This window comes from Coregonus lavaretus, assembly GCF_964263955.1.
Source record: "Coregonus lavaretus genome assembly, chromosome: 31".
NCBI classification, from domain to species: domain Eukaryota; kingdom Metazoa; phylum Chordata; class Actinopteri; order Salmoniformes; family Salmonidae; genus Coregonus; species Coregonus lavaretus.
This window is the reverse complement of record NC_140018.1, coordinates 32,513,923-32,539,476: the sequence shown is the minus strand read 5'-3', so window position 1 is coordinate 32,539,476 and position 25,554 is coordinate 32,513,923. Positions and strand designations below refer to the sequence as shown.

At 44.9% G+C, this 25,554-nt stretch overlaps 1 protein-coding gene across 1 annotated transcript; it reads right to left on the bottom strand.

Annotated features, from left to right (window-relative positions):
- Positions 1-16,016: 16,016 nt before the first annotated feature.
- LOC311106481 (protein FAM177A1-like) lies at positions 16,017-22,288 on the bottom strand. Its single transcript, XM_084148817.1, has 5 exons — positions 22,163-22,288; positions 21,522-21,713; positions 21,341-21,407; positions 19,030-19,127; positions 16,017-17,196 (listed from the first exon to the last, which is right to left on the bottom strand). Exons 1-5 carry the CDS (start codon positions 22,229-22,231, stop codon positions 16,990-16,992), a joined length of 633 nt encoding a protein of 210 aa, XP_084004943.1. The 5' UTR covers positions 22,232-22,288; the 3' UTR covers positions 16,017-16,989.
- Between the last annotated feature and the right edge of the window lie 3,266 nt (positions 22,289-25,554).

Genomic DNA, 25,554 nt, shown 5'->3' with positions numbered 1-25,554 from the left:
CCATTCAGATACATCAGTATGAAGCCTGTCTGTCAGTCTGGACTTCATCACATCATCTTGCAAGTCTCCATGTGCTGGCTCCATACATGTTTCTGTGAACACATACACACAGTCAATGTTCTATTACCAATGGCAGTTAGGATAGGTAATATATGACACACAAACAGGTACTATGTTGAAGTTTGAACAGGTCAGACTAAATCTACCTAATTCTGTTCTCCCCATCGACGACTGTTGGTGAGCAGGCAAGAGGTGAGGTCTTTGCCCCGTTGATGGGCAAAGCAGAATAGATCAGCTCGTAGCCCCTCATCAAAGACACTGGACACACACACACACACACACACACTCAGTGCACTGATTACGTAATCAATGGTGGTTATGATTAGCCTGGTGGAACCAACCTGATCACTGCGTTCAAACCTTTCTATTTCACTTCAGATATCATAAAATGTGAAGTGAAATAGAATGGTGAACACAGCGACCAGGCTGGTTCCACCTGGCTAGGTTATGCTCTGGACATTATATGCATATAAGAAGTAGAAAATAAGCAACAAATAATGTCAGTTTCCATAAACTTGGTTATCAAATGTATCAAAGTAATGAAGTGGGTTACCTTCTGTATTTGTACAAATGATGTAAGTCGCTCTGGATAAGAGCGTCTGCTAAATGACGTAAATGTAAATGTAATGTAAATGATGATCCTGTGAAAGCTGTTGCCGCTGACAGGTGAAAGTTCATGGCCGGATACTTGCCAACATGTGGCTGACTGTTCCATTCATAGGAATGCTCACAGCGATGGCATGTCTTCATGATGCTGATTAGGGCCCTCTTGTTGGTCTTCTCCATGCTGAATGTTCGGCCTCATCTCTCGAACAACTTCAACAGGCAATGTTTTAAGGTGGTGTTGACTGGAAGGGCCTGTGACAGGGTGATATAGTATCAATCAATCAATTTTATTTTATATAGCCCTTCGTACATCAGCTAATATCTCGAAGTGCTGTACAGAAACCCAGCCTAAAACCCCAAACAGCTAGTAATGCAGGTGTAGAAGCACGGTGGCTAGGAAAAACTCCCTAGAAAGGCCAAAACCTAGGAAGAAACCTAGAGAGGAACCAGGCTATGAGGGGTGGCCAGTCCTCTTCTGGCTGTGCCGGGTGGAGATTATAACAGAACCATGCTAAGATGTTCAAAAATGTTCATAAGTGACAAGCATGGTCAAATAATAATCAGGAATAAATCTCAGTTGGCTTTTCATAGCCGATCATTAAGAGTTGAAAACAGCAGGTCTGGGACAGGTAGGGGTTCCATAACCGCAGGCAGAACAGTTGAAACTGGAATAGCAGCAAGGCCAGGCGGACTGGGGACAGCAAGGAGTCACCACGGCCGGTAGTCCCGACGTATGGTCCTAGGGCTCAGGTCTCTCAGTTGGCTTTTCATAGCCGATCATTAAGAGTTGAAAACAGCAGGTCTGGGACAGGTAGGGGTTTCGTAACCGCAGGCAGAACAGTTGAAACTGGAATAGCAGCAAGGCCAGGCGGACTGGGGACAGCAAGGTGTCAGCATGCCCGGTAGTCCTGACGTATGGTCCTAGGGCTCAGGTTCTCAGAGAGAAAGAGAGAACGAGAGAATTAGAGAGAGCATACTTAAATTCACACAGGACACTGGATAAGACAGGAGAAGTACTCCAGGTATAACCAACTAACCCCAGCCCCCCGACACATAAACTACTGCAGCATAAATACTGGAGGCTGAGACAGGAGCGGTCCGGAGACACTGTGGCCCCATCCGAAGAAACCCCCGGACAGGGCCAAACAGGAAGGATATAACCCCACCCACTCTGCCAAAGCACAGCCCCCGCACCACTAGAGGGATATCCTCAACCACCAACTTACAATCCTGAGACAAGGCCGAGTATAGCCCACAGAGGTCTCCACCACAGCACAAACCAAGGGGGGGCGCCAACCCAGACAGGAAGATCACGTCAGTAACTCAAGTAGTAGTAGTATTTCTTAGGATCCCCAATTAGCTGCTGCTAGCTTGAGTTCCTGGGGTGGCAAAGAGTTCCATTTAGTCATGGCTGTATTTATTATTATTATTTTTTTTTGGGGGGGGGGGATAGATCAGCTTTAATATTGCAGATACATTGTGGCTTCTATCAATGTAATTGTCTGCATCATTTCCAATCCCCCATATATTTTTTGTGTGAATATAATTTTTTATATACACTGCTCAAAAAAATTAAGGGAACACTAAAATAACATATCCTAGATCTGAATGAATGAAATAATCTTATTAAATACTTTTTTCTTTACATACTTGAATGTGCTGACAACAAACTACACAAAAATTATCAATGGAAATCAAATGTATCAACCCATGGGGGTCTGGATTTGGAGTCACCCTCAAAATTAAAGTGGAAAACCACACTACAGGCAGATCCAACTTTGATGTAATGTCCTTAAAACAAGTCAAAATGAGGCTCAGTAGTGTGTGTGGCCTCCACGTGCCTGTATGACCTCCCTACAATGCCTGGGCATGCTCCTGATGAGGTGGCGGATGGTCTCCTGAGGGATCTCCTCCCAGACCTGGACTAAAGCATCCGCCAACTCCTGCACAGTCTGTGGTGCAACGTGGCGTTGGTGGATGGAGCGAGACATGATGTCCCAGATGTGCTCAATTGGATTCAGGTCTGGGGAACGGGCGGGCCAGTCCATAGCATCAATGCCTTCCTCTTGCAGGAACTGCTGACACACTCCAGCCACATGAGGTCTAGCATTGTCTTGCATTAGGAGGAACCCAGGGCCAACCGAACCAGCATATGGTCTCACAAGGGGTCTGAAGATCTCATCTCGGTACCTAATGGCAGTCAGGCTACCTCTGGCGAGCACATGGAGGGCTGTGCGGCCCCCCAAAGAAATGCCACCCCACACCATGACTGACCCACCGCCAAACCGGTCATGCTGGAGGATGTTGCAGGCAGCAGAACGTTCTCCACGGCGTCTCCAGACTCTGTCACGTCTGTCACATGTGCTCAGTGTGAACCTGCTTTCATCTGTGAAGAGCACAGGGCGCCAGTGGCGAATTTGCCAATCTTGGTGTTCTCTGGCAAATGCCAAACGTCCTGCACGGTGTTGGGCTGTAAGCACAACCCCCACCTGTGGACGTCAGGCCCTCATGGAGTCTGTTTCTGACCGTTTGAGCAGACACATGCACATTTGTGGCCTGCTGGAGGTCATTTTGCAGGGCTCTGGCAGTGCTCCTCCTGCTCCTCCTTGCACAAAGGCGGAGGTAGCAGTCCTGCTGCTGGGTTGTTGCCCTCCTACGGCCTCCTCCACATCTCCTGATGTACTGGCCTGTCTCCTGGTAGCGCCTCCATGCTCTGGACACTACGCTGACAGACACAGCAAACCTTCTTGCCACAGCTCGCATTGATGTGCCATCCTGGATGAGCTGCACTACCTGATCCACTTGTGTGGGTTGTAGACTCCGTCTCATGCTACCACTAGAGTGAAAGCACCACCAGCATTCAAAAGTGACCAAAACATCAGCCAGGAAACATAGGAACTGAGAAGTGGTCTGTGGTCACCACCTGCAAAACCAGTCCTTTATTGGGGGTGTCTTGCTAATTGTGTCACACCCTGGCTCTGGGACTCTATATGTTGAGCCAGGGTGTGTTCATTCGATGTGTTCTGTTTCTTTGTTTGGGTGTTCTAGGTTGTCTATGTCTATGTTGGCCAGAGTGGCTCCCAATCAGAGGCAACGAGTGTCAGCTGTTGTGGGTTGTCTCTGATTGGGAGCCATATTTAAACTGTATGTTTTCCCTTGGGTGTGTTATAGATTTTTGTCAGTCGTGTATAGGGCGTGTTTCCTGTATTTCGCTCGGTTGAGCTTCCCTCCACTGTTGGAGTATTTACGCACCTGTTTGTGCGCTTTTGTTTTGTTCGCCTTCGTGCGTATTTCGCCTTCGGGCAAGAGTGGACCTATTGCCGTGTTTGGCGATCACTAAAGTCTGTTGGATTATCCATCTGTGTCCTGCGTTTGATTCCACCACTGCACCCACCTACAGCACGCGTTGACAGAAAAACCCACCATACAACGACCAAGCAGCGTGTCCAGGAACACACGCAGGAGGTGACGCTGGTGGATGTCCTCCTCGGTTGGGGGCAGATTACCGAGGAGGAGGCCGTCCGGTACCGGAGGGCTATGAAGGGGGAGACCCAGGCAGGAGAGGAGCAGCGGCGTCAGCAGTGCCATCGTCGGAAGGACGAGAGGCACCCCCAAGAATTTTTTAGGGGGGGGCACACGGCATGGGCGACTGGGCAGCAGGAGGCTGCCACAGGGCGAAATGGGAGACGAGGAGAGAAGGCCACCGGGTTACGGGAGCCATTGGCGAGAGGAGGGAAGGAAGTTGTAGAGGCACGGCGAGAGGTACTGAGGTGTATTGCCAGTCCGGTCCGGCCCGTTCCTGATCCCCGTTTAAGGCCAGTGGTGTGTGTTCCCAGTACGGTCCGGCCTGTTCCTGCTCCACGCACCAAGCCTACGGTGTGCGTCGACAGCCCGGTCCGGCCTGTTCCTGCTCCACGCACCAAGCCTACGGTGTGCGTCGACAGCCCAGCCCGGCCTGTCCCTGCTCCACGCACCAAGCCTACGGTGTGCGTCGCCAGCCCGGTCCGGCCTGTCCCTGCTCCACGCACCAAGCCTACGGTGTGCGTCGACAGCCCAGCCCGGCCTGTCCCTGCTCCACGCACCAAGCCTACGGTGTGCGTCGACAGCCCAGCCCGGCCTGTCCCTGCTCCACGCACTAAACCTACGGTGCGCGTCGCCAGCCCGGTCCGGCCTGTTCCTGCCACCCGCACCAAGTCTACGGTGCGCGTCGCCAGCCCTGCCCGGCCTGTTCCTGCTCCACGCACCAAGCCTACGGTGTGCGTCGACAGCCCAGCCCGGCCTGTTCCTGCTCCACGCACCAAGCCTGCGGTGTGCGTCGCCAGCCCTGCCCGGCCTGTTCCTGCTCCACGCACCAAGCCTACGGTGTGCGTCGACAGCCCAGCCCGGCCTGTTCCTGCTCCACGCACCAAGCCTACGGTGTGCGTCGCCAGCCCTGTCCGGCCTGTCCCTGCTCCACGCACCAAGCCTACGGTGTGCGTCGCCAGCCCTGCCCGGCCTGTCCCTGCTCCACGCACCAAGCCTACGGTGTGCGTCGCCAGCCCTGCCCGGCCTGTCCCTGCTCCACGCACCAAGCCTACGGGGTGCGTCGCCAGCCCGGCCCGGCCTGTCCCTGCTCCACGCACCAAGTCTACGGTGCGCGTCGCCAGCCCGGTCCGGCCTGTTCCTGCCACTCGCACCAAGTCTATGGTGTGCGTCGCCAGCCCGGCCCGGCTCGTTCCTGCCACTCGCACCAAGCCAGGGGTGCGAGTCGTCAGTCCGGCACAACCCGTGCCTGGGTCATCGGTGCCAGATCAGGTACCGCTTTATTGCTCCCCAACGGAGCTGAAGTTAGCCGCTCCTGCTACGTCCAGGTCAGCTCCAGCCAGCGGAGCCAGACTGGACCAGGGGCGCTATGGGGGGTTCATTGGAGGGTGGTGGTCAAGGCCGGAGGCAGAACCGCCGCCGAGGAGGTATGCCCGCCCAGCCCTCCCCTGTTTTGCTTTAGTTGAGGCGCGGTCGCAGTCCGCGCCTTTAGGGGGGGGTACTGTCACACCCTGGCTCTGGGACTCTATATGTTGAGCCAGGGTCTGTTCATTCGATGTGTTCTGTTTCTTTGTTTGGGTGTTCTAGGTTGTCTATGTCTATGTTGGCCAGAGTGGCTCCCAATCAGAGGCAACGAGTGTCAGCTGTTGTGGGTTGTCTCTGATTGGGAGCCATATTTAAACTGTATGTTTTCCCTTGGGTGTTGTGGGTTTTTGTTCCGTGTCGGTATTTTGTCACCGTGGACTTCACGAGTCGTGTTTTGTTTTGATAACTTTAACTAATTAAAGTCATGTTTGTTTCACACGCTGCGCCTTGGTCTACTCACTCATACGACGATCGTGACAAATTGCCTATAATTTCCACCTGTTGTCTATTCCATTTGCACAACAGCATGTGAAATGTATTGTCAATCAGTGTTGCTTCCTAAGTGGACAGTTTGATTTCACAGAAGTGTGATTGACTTGGAGTTACATTGTGTTGTTTAAGTGTTCCCTTTATTTTTTTGAGCAGTGTATTTCAAAAAAATGTCAACTGTGCTGTGATGTTTCACAAAAGTTCTGAGCCTTTCTATTCTCATAGTTTCTACAGATTGTAAATTAAAGAAACATTTTTACTAAGAGTATTATTATATTATTTATTGATTGACTATTACTTTTTAAATCACCCAGCAGTGCTATTTGCAGAGTTAGCGCCAGGTAAATGTTGCAATTCTTCAGCCATTCCTGAACCTGCGACCAAAAACAAGCTACATATGGACAGTACCAAAACAAATTATCTAATGATTCTGTCTCTTCTTTATTAATTGTTGTATTTTATTATTTCCTTTTTTTTATTACAATCCGTACCATTGATAGTGTTGGATGTTCCATATTTAGAATAACCACGGAGGGGGCTTGGTATCTCGGAACAGTTGGTTATCAATGTATATAGCTTGTCGACTAAGAGAGCTACACGTCTCCCTTTTAGTCTATTCTCTTTGAAGAGTGGGTAGAGTACTTTGCGTCATTCTGCGATTTCCTTTGGGAACTGATCATTCATGCCTATTTTAAAGCCGGCGAGTCTTTAGCCCAGGCTTTTAATCATTATTTTATCTTTAAAGGATCCGATTGGGCGCTCGTATCGCTGTCCTCTCTGTTCGAAATGATGTATGCGTTTGAGTTTAATTTGGTGGACAGTATCACCTAGGATCTGCAGCGCCTTAACCATGAATTATTTCACCACACTCTCTGGATCTTTACCTTCATCCTCTTTAATTCTGATAAGCACCAGATTTTCGCGCATTGATCTAGTCTGTATATCAAGTAGGGATTCTATTAACAACTTATCTTTTTTAAGTTCATTAACGTCAGCTTCGTCATGGCTGTATTTAATACTGTGTGTTTCCCAGCCTCTGTTAGCATGTCTTGTGTAATACTGTGAGTGTCCGAACTGTGTGCCAACTGCTTGAACAGGGAGTTCGGTACCTTCAACACTTCAACGCCTCGCACAAAGACCAATAGTGATGCAGTCAATCTCTCCTCAACTCTGAGCCAGGAGAGATTGACATGCATGTCATTGACATACACCCTCTGTGTACATCTAAGTGCAATATGAGCTGCTCTGTTTTGGACCAACTGTAATTTGCCCATGTCTTTCGTTTGCTGCACCTGACCACACAACTGGACAGTAGTCCAGGTGCGACAAAACAAGGGCCTGTAGGACTTGTCTGGTTGACTGACATATCAAGAAAGCAAAGCAATGCCTTATCATGGTCAGACCTCTTCCCATTTTAGGAACCATTGAGTCTACATGTTTTGACCATGATAGCTTACTATCTAGGGTGACACCCAGCAGTTTAGTCTCTTCAACTTGCTCAATAGCCATATTATTCAATAATAGATCCAGTTGAGGTTTAGGGTTGAGCGAGTGATTTGTCCAAAATATGATGTTTTTAGTTTTTGAGATATTTAGCACCAGCCTATTGCTAGTTACCCATTCAAAAACTGACTGGAGCTCTATGTTAATGGTGTCAGTTATTTATTTTACTGTTAATACAATAGACAGCCAAGTGGTAAATTGCATTTTGTTCCAAAGAAAGGACAAAGCTTTTTGCTAATGCACTTCACAACCAAAAGGACTCTACTAGTTGTATCTGCTTGCCTGGGGAATTAGCCTACTATTTTATCAAGTCGGGTATTTTTTTATACAACTTTTTACATTTCACATAACACACATTACCTGTTGCTGTTGATGAAGCCATCTGTCGTCAGGTCAGTAACTCGGGTCACTATCAGAGGCCTCATGATGTCGTGTCCTTTTCATAGGAGTCAAGGGGGACTTTGGCAACAACGGGGGAGGTGTCACAAGGGTACTTGTGTCGCATTACATACTTTTATTCTGAGGTCTTGCCTGACAAGCTGTGAAAATAGCAAGTGATCAGTGAATGAAAATATTTTTGGAGGTCGTTAAACCATTGCAATCACATTGCTGGACATGCTATGATACCCACCTTTGCTCCTTCTGGTAGGTCCCGGTATCCGTTCATGACCAGGGGATCAGTCTGTCACCCAACTGTGCACTGTCTAACAGAAAAACAGGGTCAACGATTGTCATCATCTCTCAATTATAAACATAGTTCGTGATAACGTAATATGGCTTGGAAGCCAATTCTATGCTTTACAGATGTAGACTGACTGGCTCCAGATTGTATTAGATTCAGGCCGGTGACATCGTTACACTATGCAACCAACTGTGACATGTTTTGCTATGGCCCTGGGTTGGTTAGTAGGAAACAACTTTGCCATATTATGATGTCGTCAAATTTACTTTAGTGAGATGGAAATGTTGACATTACTATTACTAGCAAAGTTAGTCAAAAACAGCTAGCAATGCTAATGTTAGCTAGCTAAAATATGGTGATCCCCTCCAATCCAATCTTAGTTAGCTGGCTGAAGTTATACTGCATCTAAAGTCAATCTGTCACTGTCCAATAAATTATGGTGCTCACTGTATATCGATGCCACATATGCTTGATATTTAATGTAACTGAACTACCTATATCAGATGTATTTGCTGAATAAATATCCACAAGAGGAACGGAATGTATGAGTCAGCATTGCAGATTTACATTTTACATTTTCAGTCATTTAGCAGACGCTCTTATCCAGAGCGACTTTACAGTTTTAGTGAGTGCATACATTTTTCATACTGATGATAAATATACAGGAGACATCATGTCTGTTATCTAGGCCCTGAACGATAGATGTGTCACCTTCACTACTAGACATGAATGTGTCAGTTCCAAAAGATACAGCATCTTTGATTCCTATCTCCACTTAATACCTCCCTGTAGGCTACCTCACTACTATGCATATTTGGACTGGATCCTTGGCCTATCTAATAAAAAAACAGACTGACAGTCACCTTTCTGCTAATCTCGGCTCCCAGAACCAGTCTAAAGAGAATACTTTCTGCTTATGAGAGATTGCAGAGGAATGCAGAATTAAGAAGGCCTACATGGATAGTCCTAATAGCGTGGGGAACACAGTTAAACTAAATACTACCATGTGTCTGCCTACTGTGTTATACACACTGTATTACACATAGACCGTATATACATATACTGTAGGTATAACATCAGGCCTACGATTCTGACCCCTGTTAATTTCTACTGTGCTACATTATGTAAGTTTCCACTTGGGACAAATTAAGGGCGTTAATAACTACTTTGGCCTTTGCCTTTGAGTTACTTGAAAGCCTGAATGGACTGTGTGTTTTATTTTGTTTTAAAGGGAGGGAGCCTGTTCCTTTGTGAGAACAACTTATGTAACTGCTGGCTACAGTAAAACAGTAGTAAAACATCCTCTTGAGTGTTCATGGGTGTGGTTGCGATAGTAGAGGCCTTAGTGTGTGTGAATGTGTGTGTGTGTGCGTGCATAAATGCATGCGTACGTGTGTGATCGCTAGTGGGTGGCCAGGTCTCTGTCTAGTCCTGTTATCTGGAGACACAAAGAGAACACAATGTTGTTTCCTCCACGCCCTGCCTGACCTCACCCATCAGGCCATGCAGAGTGACACCCACCCACAACTAGGGCTTAGAGTACTCGCTGATCACGAAAAACTCCTGGCCCTGCCCATAACTAAAGGTGAAATAAAAAATAACTTCCTAATCCCCCCCTCCACTTCTTCCTGAACTCCAACATTTTCACAACACCCAAGTCTCCTCACCCTTCAAATCTTTCCACCATTCCATAGTCTCACTCCTAACTGTGTGTCTTCACCATGCCAGTAGGCCTACACTACTATGGTATCACTATGAGCCTGGCAAGGAAGGCTACATTAGCCCTGTTTTTCTTCAATCTCTTAATTTTCTTAGTTCTGTATGTCTGGTGGCCATGGGTTTTTCCTCTAGAGATTAGGGCGATTTTAGAGACCAACATAATATAAGAGTCCCTAAGGATATGGAAGAATGTGAGGAGATGAATACTTTTCTTTGTAGAGATACACAGTGTCATTGAATGAGCACTGTATTTATTTCAAAGCAATCAGAACATCTTGTCCAGAGTGAAACTGCTGATGAAAAGGACTATAAACATCCTGAGCGGGATGGGAGGAAATTCCCTGCTTTTGTTGTGTTTTAGTACATCAGACCCACGCAACATGAGGCGGTGAAACAATAGATATTTTTAGCCAGGTGGATATATTTAACCCACTTACCACACTCATTGAAGTCTAAACTGTTATAAAAAATATTTGTTTTACTGGATTTTCATCACTTGAGTGGCTGTATTTGTAGCTGCATGAGGCCAAGCGCTGCGGTGAGATTATGTTCATTCCTCCCTAACCAGAGCAAGGACAGGACACATGTGGTGAGGTGTGTAGTTAAGGCCTTAGGGTACTTCACTGTATACCTCTGAAGCTGCAGAGAGCTTCTTATGTCTCTCCCTCAAACAGAGGCAGTATATTTACATTGACTGGTGCTTTTATATCTGACCCTTTCAACCTACCAGTACAACACAAAGGCCTTGGTCCCCCCCTGGAGTCTTCGTCCACCCCTTCGTCTGTCTGTCCGTCTCGCTTTCTGTTTGTGAGGAAGCGAGGAGGGCTGCATAGAATTGGGGGAAGGATGGGGGATAAATAGGGGGATTCATGGGTAACTGAGGAAGGTGAGCACCTTCCTTTGTTTGGACTTCTTTAGGGAGTCATCATACTAAACAACACGTGGCGAGAGGAATTCCCCCTGTTCAAGTTATCACAGATGTGCTTCTGGTCTCCTTGTGCTACGCACAGCTGGCCCAGAACTACCCATAACCCCCCTTGCTTCTCCATGCTATAGTAGTATTGGCCTCTGCTCTGCTCTGAACAAAGGGCCAGGGAAGCACACTTTTGACTGCATCTACAGTATTGCTTCGGTATTGCAGTTTAACTGAAGTATGGCCCAGAAAGACAATTCCCATAGAGAAGTCAAATTTGAAAATTCCTAATAAGACACCTTTATGCACCATTTAATTATTAAAATAATGATTTATACCTCAATGGCTCTGAATCTGGAAAGTCACTTTAGCTGGACATAGACAGAGCCAGTCCCAGCCCTAGCTCTAGCCTACTACACCAGAGCTGGCCCAAAAGTCCCCACAACTCCTCTCGCTTCTTTCTTTCTCCATGCTATAGGGCAGGGGTGTCAAACTCATTCCATGGAGGGTCTAGTGTCTGCTGGTTTTTCCCTTTCAATTAAGACAGACAACCAGGTGAGGGGAGTTCCTTACTAATCAGTGACCTTAATCAATAAAGTACAAGGGAAGAGCGAAAACCCGCAGACAATCGGCCCTCTGTGGAATGAGTTTGACACTATAGGGCTACTGTTCTGGAAAATCATTTCAGCTGGACACAGAGTCAGCACCAGCTCAAGCCAGGCCACCGGCTGCAGATTCAGAGCAATGGGCGGATGCATGGGAGTCAGTCTGTCTGTGAAGTGCATTATCTGCAGCCAGTTGGGTCTTGAAGCTCTCAACGTGTTCCACTACAGCCCCGTCGATGAGAATGGGGGCGTGCTCAGTTCTCTTTTTTTTCCCTGTAGTCCAGAATCATCTCCTTTGTCTTGATCACGTTGAGGGAGAGGTTGTTATCCTGGCACGCCCCCATTCAGCAGTTGCAGGTCAATATAGTTTGTGAATGCATGGTTCAATATAGTTTGTGAATGCATGGTTGCATATTATGTGTCAGCATGGACAGCTATGGTACTGTTACGTTCGCCAATAAGAAACCCAAAATTGTCTTTCAACAGAAATAGGAAACTAACAAATGAGCCACTGACAACTACAACAAAACAGGTGGGGTTTTAAAATGGTTTCCGAAAGGCATCCATGGGGGTGCCTACTGATTGGGTGCTGTCCAAGCAAACTCGAGTAGGATCTTAACATCCACCATGGACGCACGCCCACTAGATTTGCCTGATATCAGACAAACTAAAGAAAAAGAAAACTCACACCAACTTAGGGTGCAAATAAACATGGAGTAAACCAAACAGGTGAGACAAGCTAAAAGGCTTTCTTTCACAACTTAAAGAGGAAGCGCTAAACAGCAGCGTCGTTCTTCCAACATCTCTCATACCAACTGGAGCACTGGGCTAGCCGCTCTTAAATATCACCTGTGCCAGCACAGGTGAAACTAACGATTGACTAACGAGGCGACAGGTGCAACACATTCTGACCAAAGCCACACCCAAACAGAACCAACCTCCAAATCGAAAACGAAATCGAGCAAAACCCCAAAGCCTATAACAGCACCTACTGTATGTTAGCAGCCCAGCTGCAGTACGTAGGCTATGCAGATAGTGGGCAGTGTAGAGCAGTGTAGCGCAGTGTCAGGGACTTTCCAGACCAGGTTTCAGTGTGTGAGAAGTGCACTCCTAGTACAGACTGTGGCTGTTACGCTACTGAAGGCTGCACTTAAACAAGTCTGACCAGACATGCAATATGGACCTATTACAAAAGAGCCTGCTCGCACCACAACAAAAAACACCCTATGCGCTTCTCATAAAGGATCATTAAAAATCCTCATTTCAAATTGCCTTTGATGACATTAAAGAAAATTTGAAGTCACAACTATAACAACTATGAAGGATACAATCATGCTGCTTAGGTTACTTTATGTTCTCACTGAATCAATGTATGGGATCATAGGGATGCCTCTCAGTGTTACTGAAAGAGGTGTCTTCTTCTAGCAGTATGCAAAGTACTCAATGCAAAGCTAAAGCAGTAAACTTCTGATTATGACCACAATGTAACATGCAAAGGTGAAAAGTTGGATACAATAACACTTTGTAATAAACTGCACAATACCCAGTAACATGCATGTTGTTAATTTCCTCCATTTATTCTCTAGGAATGTGGTAACGTGGTAGAATGAGGTTCCTCAGCTACGAAACTTCCATGACATGCATTCCAGGCTTGGAATGTTCTTCTTTTATGTTGCTTTGTCCCAGGAGATACAGAGAAGAGGAGGAGGCCACTTTTTTTAACCAGGCTGTTAGTAACCCTATAAGGAAGCCCACACACAGGCACGCACGCACTCACAGACACAGATACACACCAGAGGGTGAGACAGGAGACTGAGCGGTGTGGAAATCCCCTTATTTAGGGCCTAAATCAGAGGCTTGGCTGACTGCAGCAGAGGCCCACTGTGGAGGGAGAGTGGGGACTGCTGCTGCTATTCTCATCTCTCAACTCAGTGGGCATCTGGCTAACCAGGTAGCTGCTCTATTCTGCTGTGCCATCATATTATAGTTTGCTGTGCCCGCACTATTACTGTGCCATCTGTAAGTAGAGTTAAAGGAAAGATTCACCCATTTTGACTGTTAAATTGTTTTTGTGCTATTGATTCACGGGGTCATGTTATGTTTTCATGTGTATCTGAGCTATTGCCGTTCAAGCAGGCAGAAACTCAGCCCTTATGACATAGCATTGCGATAAAGCCGCTCTCACTACACTAGAAGTTAATAGGAATACGACTTTTAGATCGCGAAAACGTCTATCATACATGTCATATTTCAATACTGCCTGATGTCATACCGCAGGGAGGTTGTCTTCTTTCGAATGAGCCATTGCTCATATTTTGGTGATATTCCTACCTCAACAAATGTATAATTTAACAGAGGGTCCACCACATTTCTCCTATTTGTCTGCCTCTTCAGTCCAGAGTGCATTGCATGGTATTGTTGTGAATGTCAGAATTGATAGTGCAGTTTGTTTAGGCAATTTTACAGCTAACTAGCTACTTCACATGCTGATAATGACTTTGGTATTATTGTGTGTAGCTATGTTTGGTAGCTAGCTAGCTAGCCAGCCCATAGAGAGAGCATTGCATTGTGGGTTTGGTAGTCGACTTGAGCTGCAACAGATTTCCGCAAAGATATTCAAGTTGCTACCACCCTTGTTATAACGACAAAATGAAACATTTGTTCACAGAAAATATTGTTCTCACATTATAGGAATTAGTGGTTTTCTGTGAATTTTTCCTTTAAATCAGCAAGGTTATGAGAGACATAACCTGGGCGACAGTGTGTTTCAGCTTTAGCCAACTCGTCTGGCGAAAGTCAGCCAGGTACAATTAGTCTGGTCCCATACTACTGTAAATGCTGTAGCCAACTCCTTTATACTGTAGTTGTCATGCCATACAGTGGGAACAGGCTAAGGTACAGTGGCTGGATGAGTAAAATTAGTAAGATAAATGTATTGTTCCCCGACTGAGATATAGTATATGCCAATATTTCAGGTATGCCTAAGAAACTGTTGACGCATGCATGCACACTTGAGCGCAAACCCATTAACACAGTTCCAAGGAAAGGCATTGTGGCATAATTCTGTCTCTGGATTTTCCCTCCTTAATCACACACTGTCCAAGATGATTGCTCTGTGCATCATTATCTACCAGGTTAGGCCAGGGAGCTAAAGGGTCTTCTCTTCTCTTCACACACAAATGACAAACCAAACCAACTTCCAACTGCCAACACATCCTGTAGAGAAGGGTCAAGCAACTCCTACAAAGGACTTGCTCCCATACAAGTCCTAAACTAGGCTTCCTATTGAAACCTCCACTACAGTCTATCCTCCATGTTGCATCCTTTCCTCATATCTCTTCTTGTGTCATCAAACAGTGGAGTGCAGCCCACGTGTTTTTTGTTTGGCTCTATTAGACTAATAAAGTCAAACAAAAAACACGAGTGCTGACTTTGTCCTGTGCTGACTGTGGCTGAGCTCCACTCTCTACAACTAATTTAGTTGTCCCACAGTAACCCCTGTCTCAGCCTCCTTTGTAATGGTACAATACCACCCTCTAGTGAAATATGTGTGTATTGCCAGCCTTTGGCCACTGTAGATTAGAATTTCTAGAATGTAGTGTAATGACAGTGTATAGCCAGTCTCCATTGGTCACCCAATAGTTACAGAGTTGTTACTCTAACATATCATCCAAACCCCAAAATCCATCATGATCCACTGCCAGTCTCAGTCTGGTGTATGAGTGCCACTCTCTGTCTGTCTGTCTTCTTTTGTTGGCATAGTCAACTGTCCGTGAGTGTCACTGTTTCCGGCCGTGCTGATGGGACAGTGGACTGACTGAGGGTTTGTTTGCTGTATAAGGCTGTCTGTGTGTGGTCTGGCTGGGATTTTTCAGGGCACAGACCCCCCTACGCTACGCAACGCTGAGTAACGATGAACTGTCTCAGTCTCACCATGGTACAGCAATCAAGAACTACAGTACATTTATATTTACATCTTTAGCAGACGCTCTTATCCAGAGTGAGTGCATACATTTTCGTACTTTTTCCTACAGTACTACATAGGCCTAGTGCCATAAAAAAGAAAAATTGAGCTTAGCCTAAAATGACTGATTTGCCAAAACTGTGTATAGAGTAAATATACTGTTACTTTAGGCTATTATGATCCATAGAGAAATTACATTCTAACATTCTCCTATGAGACAATATGTGCTATGGCAAGTAAATGGAGATCAGCAGGTCTCTGTGTATAGTTTGCTAGATCCTGCTATCGCTCAATGTGGTGAGTTAGGTCACGGCTGTAGGTCATTCTGGACTAGAGAGAGAAGCCCACACTGACCTGACCTGAGAATGCCTGCATTGTGAGGTTAGCCAACAGAATCTGTCACCTCAAACAGCCCTAGAAGAGGACACAGGAGTCTTTGTTACCAATGAAGACAAAGAAAATCTTGTGTCACTCACTCACAGACACAGTACAGCCACATGAGACTTCTGCAGACAGACAGACAAGAGTATCCACCACCGATCCTAGCTGACTGACCAACATGACAGACAGACGAGATAACATGTAGTTAAAGCATTGTTAACAGTATATTTATTAACAGTTTATCAATGTGATGTTACATTAAAAACAAAGTAAAAAAAGTGCTCAGTAAGTACAAAAATGTAATAAATATGTGAATATCAAAAAAGGTCTTAAATATATCAAGTTAATTTACAACAGGGGCAACAGTGCATAAGGCATGGACTCGTAACAACAAATATGAAATAGATCATATACTCCCTTTACTTTACAAAAATGGCCTGGAAAGATGTTCCAAATTGCAAGTCACCAAGTGACCACAAGTGAGTACGGCTACACAGGCAAACACAATTTCTGGGTCTGTGCTCAGCCAAGTATTTAAACAAATGTTTTCTAAAGTAAGACAAAGTGAATGACATGCTAGTAGTAGCGTATAAAGCAGGAAGGCTTCATGTGTTAGAGTGCATTAAAGTTTAGGCTACTACTTGGTTCTGTGGTTTAGGCCCAAACACAGCCCTTTGGAGGCACCAGGTACTGTAGATAGATAGGCACCAGGATGGAATGTTAGAACCTGCCTCCAGTTAGGGGTAAGGCCACTGGAGACACATACTGTATAGTTAACAATACAGTACTGCTATCGTACCACACTGTGCCTGCACTATAAATCCACAGAAAGACAGTGGCACTGCACTGCCCAATGAAGGCTAGCCCTTGTAGTCGGATCAGCTGCTGCTTTAACCAACTCCTATGTGTTTGATTACAAACATGACAATATCTTTGTCACTATCATATCATTGTCCTTTGTTGTTATCATGTCATTGTTCTTTATAGTTTGGTATCAATGGCATGACAACGACAGTGGAGTGGGCTAAAACCGTAACAGGTCTGACTCCCAGGCTTATAGATGTCTCTTTTGTAGCCACAACCAAACAAGTGCCTTGAGAGACAGACACTAGTGCTCCCCCTCCTCCTTGACAAATGAAAACAAAAAAACCTGCACAACACATAACTGTCACTCCAGAAATCAGTCTGTTGTCGTGACGATGGCGGGAACTCTAATGGCAGTGGGTGTGGCCTCAGGCTCATTCTCAACCTGATAGGTGACAGTGGCGTGGGGGGCGGTTCCCTCTGGCTGATCCGTCAGTGGTCCTTGGATCTTCTCGTCTTGATTCTCTTCAAAGTATTGCTCCGCCTCCTCTGATAATCGGTTGTCCTCATCTTCTTCCTCCTTCTGGGAAGGAAAGACAAGGAGTTATTGGAATGCTCATAAACACATAAACATGTAAATCATCTATGCCCTTTTAAGGCATCCATTTCAAGTGAATGTGACTCTGCCTTAGTGGTCTTATAGCCTAAACCCCGGCTAGAGAATATGGTGTAATGTCTAGCAATGTGAGACTAGTAATCTTATACTAATTTGAACTACACTGAACAAAAATATAAAACACAACATACAACAATTTCAAAGATTTTATTGAGTTACAGTTCATATAAGGAAATCAGTCTATTGAAATGAATTCATTAGGCCCTAATCTATGGATTTCACATGACTGGGAATACAGATTTGCATCTGTTGGTCAAAGATATCTTTTAAAAAAGGTAGGGGTGTGGATCAGAAAACCAATCAGTATCTGGTGTGACTACCATTTGCCTCATGCAGTGCGACACATCTCCTTCGCATAGAGTTGATCAGGCTGTTGATTGTGGACTGTGGAATGTTGTCCCACTCCTCTTCAATGGCTGTGCGAAGTTGCTGGATATTGGTGGGAACTGGAACACGCTGTCATACACGTCGATCCAGAGCATCCCAAACATGCTCAATGGGTGACATGTCTGGTGAGTATGCAGGCCATGGAAGAACTGGGACATTTTCAGCTTCCAGGAATTGTGTACAGATCCTTGTGACACGAGGCAGTGCATTATCTTGCTGAAACATGAGGTGATGGCGGCGGATGAATGGCACGACAATGGGCCTCAGGATCTCATCACGGTATCTCTGTGCATTCAAATTGCCATCGATAAAATGCAATTGTGTTCGTTGTCCGTAGCTTATGCCTGCCCATACCATAACCCCACCAGCACCATGGGGCACTCTGTTCACAATGTTGACATCAGCAAACCGCTCGCCCACACAACACCATACACGCTGTCTGCCATCTGCCCGGTACAGTTGAAACCGTGATTCATCCATGAAGAGCACACTTCTCCAGTGGCCATCGAAGTTGAGCATTTGCCCACTGAAATTAGTTATGGTCAAGACCCCGGTGAGGACGACGAGCACACAGATGAGCTTCCTTGAGACGGTTTCTGACAGTTTGTCTCAGACGATTCCGCAGATGAAGAAGCCGGATGTGGAGGTCCTGGGCTGGCGTGGTTACACGTGGTCTGCGGTTGTAAGGCCAGTTGGATATACTGCCAAATTCTCTAAAACGACGTTGAAGGCAGCTTATGGTAGAGAAATTAACATTAAATTATCTGGCAACAGCTCTGGTGGACATTCCTGCAGTCAGCATGCCAGCTGCACGCTCCCTCAAAACTTGAGACATCTGTGGCATTGTGTCGTGAAAAAACGGCACATTTTAGAGTGGCCTTTTATTGTCCCCAGCACAAGGTGCACCTGTGCAATGATCATGCTGTTTAATCAGCTTCTTGATATGCCACACATGTCAGGTGGATGGCTTATCTTGGCAAAGGAGAAATACTCACAAATTTGTGCACAAAATGTGAGAGAAATAAGCTTTTTGTGTGTATGGACATTTTCTGGGATCTTTTATTTCAGCTCATGAAAGCAACACTTTACATGTTGCGTTTATATTTGTGTTCAGTATATATAGGCCTACCTCATTCCTGATCCTGTAATACTCGTATAGGGAGTTATTGGAGTGTTCATAGAAACAATCTTCTTCTTCTTCTTCTTCTACTTCTACTTTTATACTCTCATAGACACATACACATGCAAAGCATTTATGCACTTCTATTACCTTTTTTATGTCATGCCCTTTAGGCATCCGTTTCAAGATGTAAGTCCTCTTAGTGATGACTCATTTGTTTGTTGTGAACATACCTCTTTCCTAATCCTGTAATACTCGTCGATGGCGTACTGGTACTTGGCCGACGTGATTCCAAAGAGTGAGGCCATCCTCTCCCCAAGATAGTCACAAGCTGAAAGATACGTTTTGGAGTTTCACCAATAGCACAGTATTAGATTAGAGAGTTTAATAGTCACATGTACAGGGTTGCAGATGTAAATACAGGGTACAGTGAAATTATTGAGCTCTGAACTACAACAATGCAGGATAAAGTGAAATACAACAATAGCAGGTAGCTGACTAGTGATAGCTATTCAGCAGCATGATTGTCTGGGGGTAGAAGTTATTGGCCATTCTCAAAGTTGTTGCCATGATGCTCCTATGCTGCCCACGTCTGAGTGATGGAAACGGGGAGAACAGGCCATGGCTCGAGTGGCTGGGGTCCCTGATGATCTTCTTGGCCTTCCTGCGACACCTGGTGTTGTAGCTGTCCTGGAGGGCAGGCAGTGTGCACCCAATGGTGCTGATTGGGTGTAGCGCTTTGTGGTCTGTGGTGGTGGAGTTGCCATTGCAGGCTGTGATGCAGGCCGACAGCGTGCTCTCGATGGTGCTCGTCTAAAACACTGTGAGGGCCCTCGGGAACAGGACTAATTTCTACAGCATCCTGGGGCCAAGCTGGGGCCAAGCTTCCTGCCATCCAGCACCTCTATACCAGGCGGTGTCAGAGGAAGGCCCTAAAAATTGTCAAAGACTCCAGCCACCCTAGTCATAGACTGTTATCTCTGCTACCGCACAGCAAGCGGTACCGGAGCGTCAAGTCTAGGTCCAAAAGGCTTCTTAACAGCTTCTACCCCCAAGCCATAAGACTCCTGAACAGCTAATCATGGCTACCCGGACTATTTGCATTGTCCACCCCACCCCCTCTTTTTTTATGCTGCTGCTACTCACTGTTTATTATCTATGCATAGTCATTTTAACGCTACCCACATGTACATATTACCTCAATTACCTCGACTAACCTGTGCCCCCGCACATTGACTCTGTACCGGTACCCCCTGTATATAGCCTCCCTACTGTTATTTTATTTTACTACTGCTCTTTAATTATTTTTTATTTGAATTTTTTACTTATCTATTTTTTACTTAACACTTATTTTTATTTCAACTGCATTGTTGGTTAAGGGCTTGTAAGTAAGCATTTCACTGTAAGGTCTACACCTGTTGTATTCGGCGCATATGGCAAAATAAATGTGATTTGATTTGAAGAGTCGCTGCCGTGCCTTCTTTCCGTGTGGTTTGACCATTTCAGCTCTTCGGAGATGTGTATGCCGAGGAACTTTTTGTTTTTGACCGTCTCCACAGAGTTCGAACTGTGTGAGGCCACACAGTCATGGGTATACAAGGAGTACAGGAGGGGACTAAGGATGCACCCTTGTCGAAGAGGTAATGTTGCCTACCTTCACCACCTGGGGGCGGCCCGTCAGGAAGTCCAGGACCCAGTTGCATAGGGAGGAGTTCAGTCCCAGGGCCTTGAGCGTTGTGGTAAGCTTAGAGGGCACTATGGTATTGAAGGCCGAGCTGTAGTCGATAAATAGCATCCTCACATATACATTCCTTTTGTCCAGGTGGTTGAGGGCAGCGTGCAGTGCAATAGCGATTCCGTCGTCCGTGAATCTGTCAGGGCGGTAGGCGAATTGGAGAGGGTTGAGTGTGTCAGTGAGGGAAGAGGTGATGTGGTCTTTGACTAGCCTCTCGAAGCACTTCATGATGATGGAATGGAGTGGCGTCTCCTTCTCCTTCTCTTCACTAGCACTCCCAGGCAGCCGAGGTCTCACCGAAGAGGCTAGCCCATTGTTCTGCAGTCTCTAGGAATTTGGGAAGGTCGGGTGGACGGTGAGTACCCAGCGATTCATATTCCAATAGTTCTGACCGAGGGTATGAAGTAATTTTTACATTTTTATATTTTAGTCATTTAGCAGATGCTCTTATCCAGAGCGACTTACAGTTAGTGAGTTCTTATTATTATTTTTTGTTTTGTTTCATACTGGCCCCCCGTGGGAAACGAACCCACAACCCTGGCGTTGCAAACGCCATGCTCTACCAACTGAGCTACACGGGACTACTAATGCACAAAACAAACTGAGTAAGAAAATTAGAGAAAAACACTAGAAAAGAACACTAGAAAAAGAAGAAACCTGCAATGTTTTGTAGGAGCTCGAGACAAAACGCCATCCGTCGGCGCTATCTTAGCCACAGTATTCAAGGTGGTATCAAGGTTATGTATGGCAGGAGAAGGCTATCAATCCTAGAGGTTGATAATCCATATTGTCTCATTTCAGGCACCCACCTGAGACAGTAGATGTAGCAGCTCTCCACATGTGGAACCAGAAGTACGGGCCCCAGGTCAGCTTGGTCTGACACACACAAACACATGGGTTATTACCAGGTTTTGGAACACATATTCTAGGAACTAGACACACACACACACACACACACACACACACACACACACACACACACACACACACCTTCAACGCGTCGACAGGGGGGGACAGTAGGTCCTTCTTCTCTGGTTCCTTGTCCTCCTCCTCCTCGTCTGTACTGTATTCCTCCATGGTCTCTCCATTAGAGAAATGGATTATCCTCCGTGGGGCTTTCTCTTCTCTCTTCTCCAGGTCTCCCAGCTCCACACTCTCAAAGTCCTTCCCTGTGCTTGGGCTCTGGGACAGACAGACAGATATAGTGTCACTACAGACCAAGAGATACCCACAGAAGAGAGGATTCACAGCAACATATAGGCAGGGATATAATAAAGAAAAACAATAGGAATGTACACACATGCACGCTCGCACAGCCGCACGCACACAACGCACAGTGAACAGTGCGTGTTGGTGACAGGCTGCTTATAGAAATGTAGATCATCATAAAACACACTACTTTATCAAGGAAGTAAACCCTATTCTATGTGCATCAATAATGTCAGAATTTGAGATACCGGTAGCATAGCCTACATCTGAATTCGGTTAATAATTTAAGCATCATCATGAGACGATGACAGCGACGAAAACATAGCTAGATCCACTGAATTGTATTAGCTGGTCTGAAAACACTCATTATAAAGCACTGATAATAAAAAACACTTTTCATAATCATGACTTGCCGAGCTTACCTTCTCTACGTCCATCGTTTGCCCCAAAGACACGTTGACATTGGTGAGATAAAGTGATATTTCGGCCATAGTGCCTCTTTCTTTGTATTCTCAGATGTTTAGCCTGCACTCCCAGTGTGGGCAAACCATAGAGGCGCAAACACGACTACTATTCTGCTAGCTGCACTAATGATGACGTCACTTTCCTATGGTAATGAGGAAACCCTCAAAATAAAAGCCTGCATTTCTAAACATTGCAAGGTGGATAACTCATTCTAAAGATATTACATTTTAATCAATGTTGATTTTTATTGTGCTTATTATCAAATGCAAGAAGGAATTTATTTTTAAAACATTATTTTAAGACCACTATTGAAAAATACAATGCTCAGACTGGTTGACAATATTGGGCTTATAGTTTAAAAAGAAATACTATTTGTGCTGATGTAAAAGTGGGGTTGGGAGTACTCAGTAGGGTCTGTAGAATCTATATATGGTGTCATTTCACGGGGCACTGAATAATAGAGTGTTGCTGGCCTTTTACTCCGCCCATTACATTGGCCACAATGCAAATCACTGTATTTGCATTACATACTGGCTTATAGAGAAAAAACTATTATTTGTGCCAATGTAAAAATAGGGTTGGGAGTACTCAGTAGGGTCTGTAGAATCTATATGTGGTGTCATTTCATGGGTAAGGTCATGGAGTGGTCAGGGGGAGAATGGGGCAAGCAGCAGGGCAAGGTCGGGGCATGCTCAGACACTGAAAGAGAGGACACAGAGACCTCAAGATTATCCTGCTATTTCAATTGCAATTCATTCTGTTATGTAGCACAGTGAAAAGATTGATAGCGCATTTTGGAAAGAAGTAGGCTAAATTCTGCAATGGCCAACTGCTAGAAAAAACACAGAAAGGATGAGTGTCAATCGGCTTAAGTGGCTATGGAAAGATGAGTGGTGATATAGACCTATGTGCTCATGTTATGCATCTAAAGGAAGGAAAAGGCAGCGACAAGAGGAAAGAGTTATGTGGAGGGTTAGAGTCAGGGTTTGAGGAAGGGGTAGGCAGTGACAGTAAGGTGCTGAGGCAAGCACTACATAGCTGGAGTGGTGGAGTCTGTGCTGGACTTTGGTGTCAATCAGCTGCTTGAGCCTAAAGTCGTAAAGGGTGGACGCAGTGTTGTAGTAGGAATTGACTGTACTGATAGTGACGCTGATGTCTGTGGTGATAGACTTAACTGTGGAGTTGCACGTACTGATAAAGGCAAAGATCAGAATAACTTGACACAACAAATGATAAATGTCAATAATGCTGTTGAACTACTACATTTGACACATATATTGTATGGGGGTGGCAGGGATGTTGTGGAGCACCATAAAGTTAAGACTCGCCAAAGAAAAGGGAAAACATTTAATAAAAGTTTGGGTTATTCAATGCCCCATGAAATGACACCATATATAGATTCTACAGACCGTGCTGAGTACTCCCAACCCTACTTTTACATCGGCACAAATAATAGTTTTTTCTCTATAAGCCAGTATGTAATGCATATCCAGTGATTTGCATTGTGACCAATGTAATAGGTGGAGTAAAAGGCCAGCAATACTTTTACCTTGGCACATAAAATAGTGTTTTCTCTATAAGCCAATATGTTATGTATAGGCCTACAATGTATTGCATTGGGACCACTGGAATGGGTGGAGTAAAAAGTGCTGCTGGGTATGTAGATCTCAGTCCCTCAAGAAATAATACCATATACAGATTCTACAGATTACTAGTGAGTAATCCCAACCCAACTTTTACATCGGCACATAGTTGTTTTTTCTCTATAAGACAATATGTAATTCACTTGTAGTGTATTGCATTGCAGTGAATGTAATGGGTGGAGTAAGGAGTCACCAGCACTCTGTATTAAACCCGTTACCCAGCACATTTACATTTACATTTACATTTACGTCATTTAGCAGACGCTCTTATCCAGAGCGACTTACAAATAACAATAGACCAATTTAAGTTTTGTAGACTCTGTTAAGTAATTCCAATTACATATATTTGTATTTTATTAAAATTGTATTTATTTACATATAGTCTACACAATAGCTTTCAACATACCAGTATTGGTGTAAACTTTCTAAAGAAATGCTGGTTTAAATAATATAATATAAAAAATTAAAGTACATCCATTTATTGTCAGTGGTGGAAAAAGTACTCAATTGTCATACTTGAGTAAAAGTAAAGATACCTTAATAGAAAATGACTCAAGTAAAAGTGAGTCACCCAGTAAAATATCACTTGACTAAAAGTCTAAAAGTATTTGGTTTTAAATTTACTTAAGTATCAAAAGTAAAGGGAATTGTTAAAATGAATGTAAGTATCAAAAGTAAAAGTATAAACCATTTCAAATTCCTTATATAAAGCAAACCAGACGGCACAATATTTTATATATTTTTGTATTGATGGATAGCCAGGGGCACAATCCAACACTCAGACATAATTTACAAACAAAGCATTTGTGTTTAGTGAGTCCGTCAGATCAGAGGCAGTAGGGATGACCAGGGATGTTCTCTTGATAAGTGTGTGAATTGGACCATTTTCCTGTCAAAATGTAACGAGTACTTTTGGGTGTCAGGGAAAATGTATGGAGTAAAAAGTACATGTATGGAGTAAAAATGTATGGAGTAAAAAGTACATGTATGGAGTAAAAAGCTCCTGACCAAATCTGCATTTTTTTTTTATCGTAACTATTTTGTACATAAAATTTCCGACATCGAGTCGACAGCTGTGGATGTACTGCTCATTCTGGAACAGGCCCTAATCCCCAGGTCTCGAAATAGGAAGAGACAGCACAAGAGAGGCAATCAAAAGGGCTCTCTGACGAGACTATGCAAAGAAACCGCCAATACCCTCCGTTCTATTGGTGAACGACTAATCACTAGAGAACAAACTGGACAAGCTCAGTTCGAGACTATCCTATCAACGGGACCTGAAGAACTGTAATATTGTATGTTTCTCTGAGTAGTGGCTGATCAAGGACATGGATAACATACTGTACATCTAGCTGTTTTTTCTATGCATCATCAAGACCGAACGGCAGCTTTGAGTAAGGTTAAAGGGGGAGGTGTGTGTCTCTTTGTTAACAACAGCTGGTGTGCGATCTCTAATGTTAAGGAAGTCTCAAGGTTTTGCTCGCCGGAGTTCAAATATAAGCTGCAGGCCACACTATTTGCCAAGAGAGTTTTCATCTATATTTTTCGTAGCTGTCTATTTACCACCAGAAACCGATGCTGGCACTAAAACCACACTCAACGAGCTGTATAGGGCCTTAAGCAAACAAGAAAATGCACACCCAGAGGCACAATTCTAGATCACCTTTACTCACACACAGAAACACATGCAAAAATGTGTGTGTGTG

Bases quoted from the DNA above. Each gene is read 5' to 3' on its own strand.
- LOC311106481 (XM_084148817.1), bottom strand. From the start codon at position 22,231: ATGGCCGAAATATCACTTTATCTCACCAATGTCAACGTGTCTTTGGGG. The intron at 21,408-21,521 runs GTGTGTGTGTGT...TGTGTGTGTCAG, and splicing joins CCCCTGTCGACGCGTTGAAG to ACCAAGCTGACCTGGGGCCC. The intron at 17,197-19,029 runs GTATGTTCACAA...TTTCCTTCCCAG, and splicing joins ATTACAGGATTAGGAAAGAG to AAGGAGGAAGAAGATGAGGA.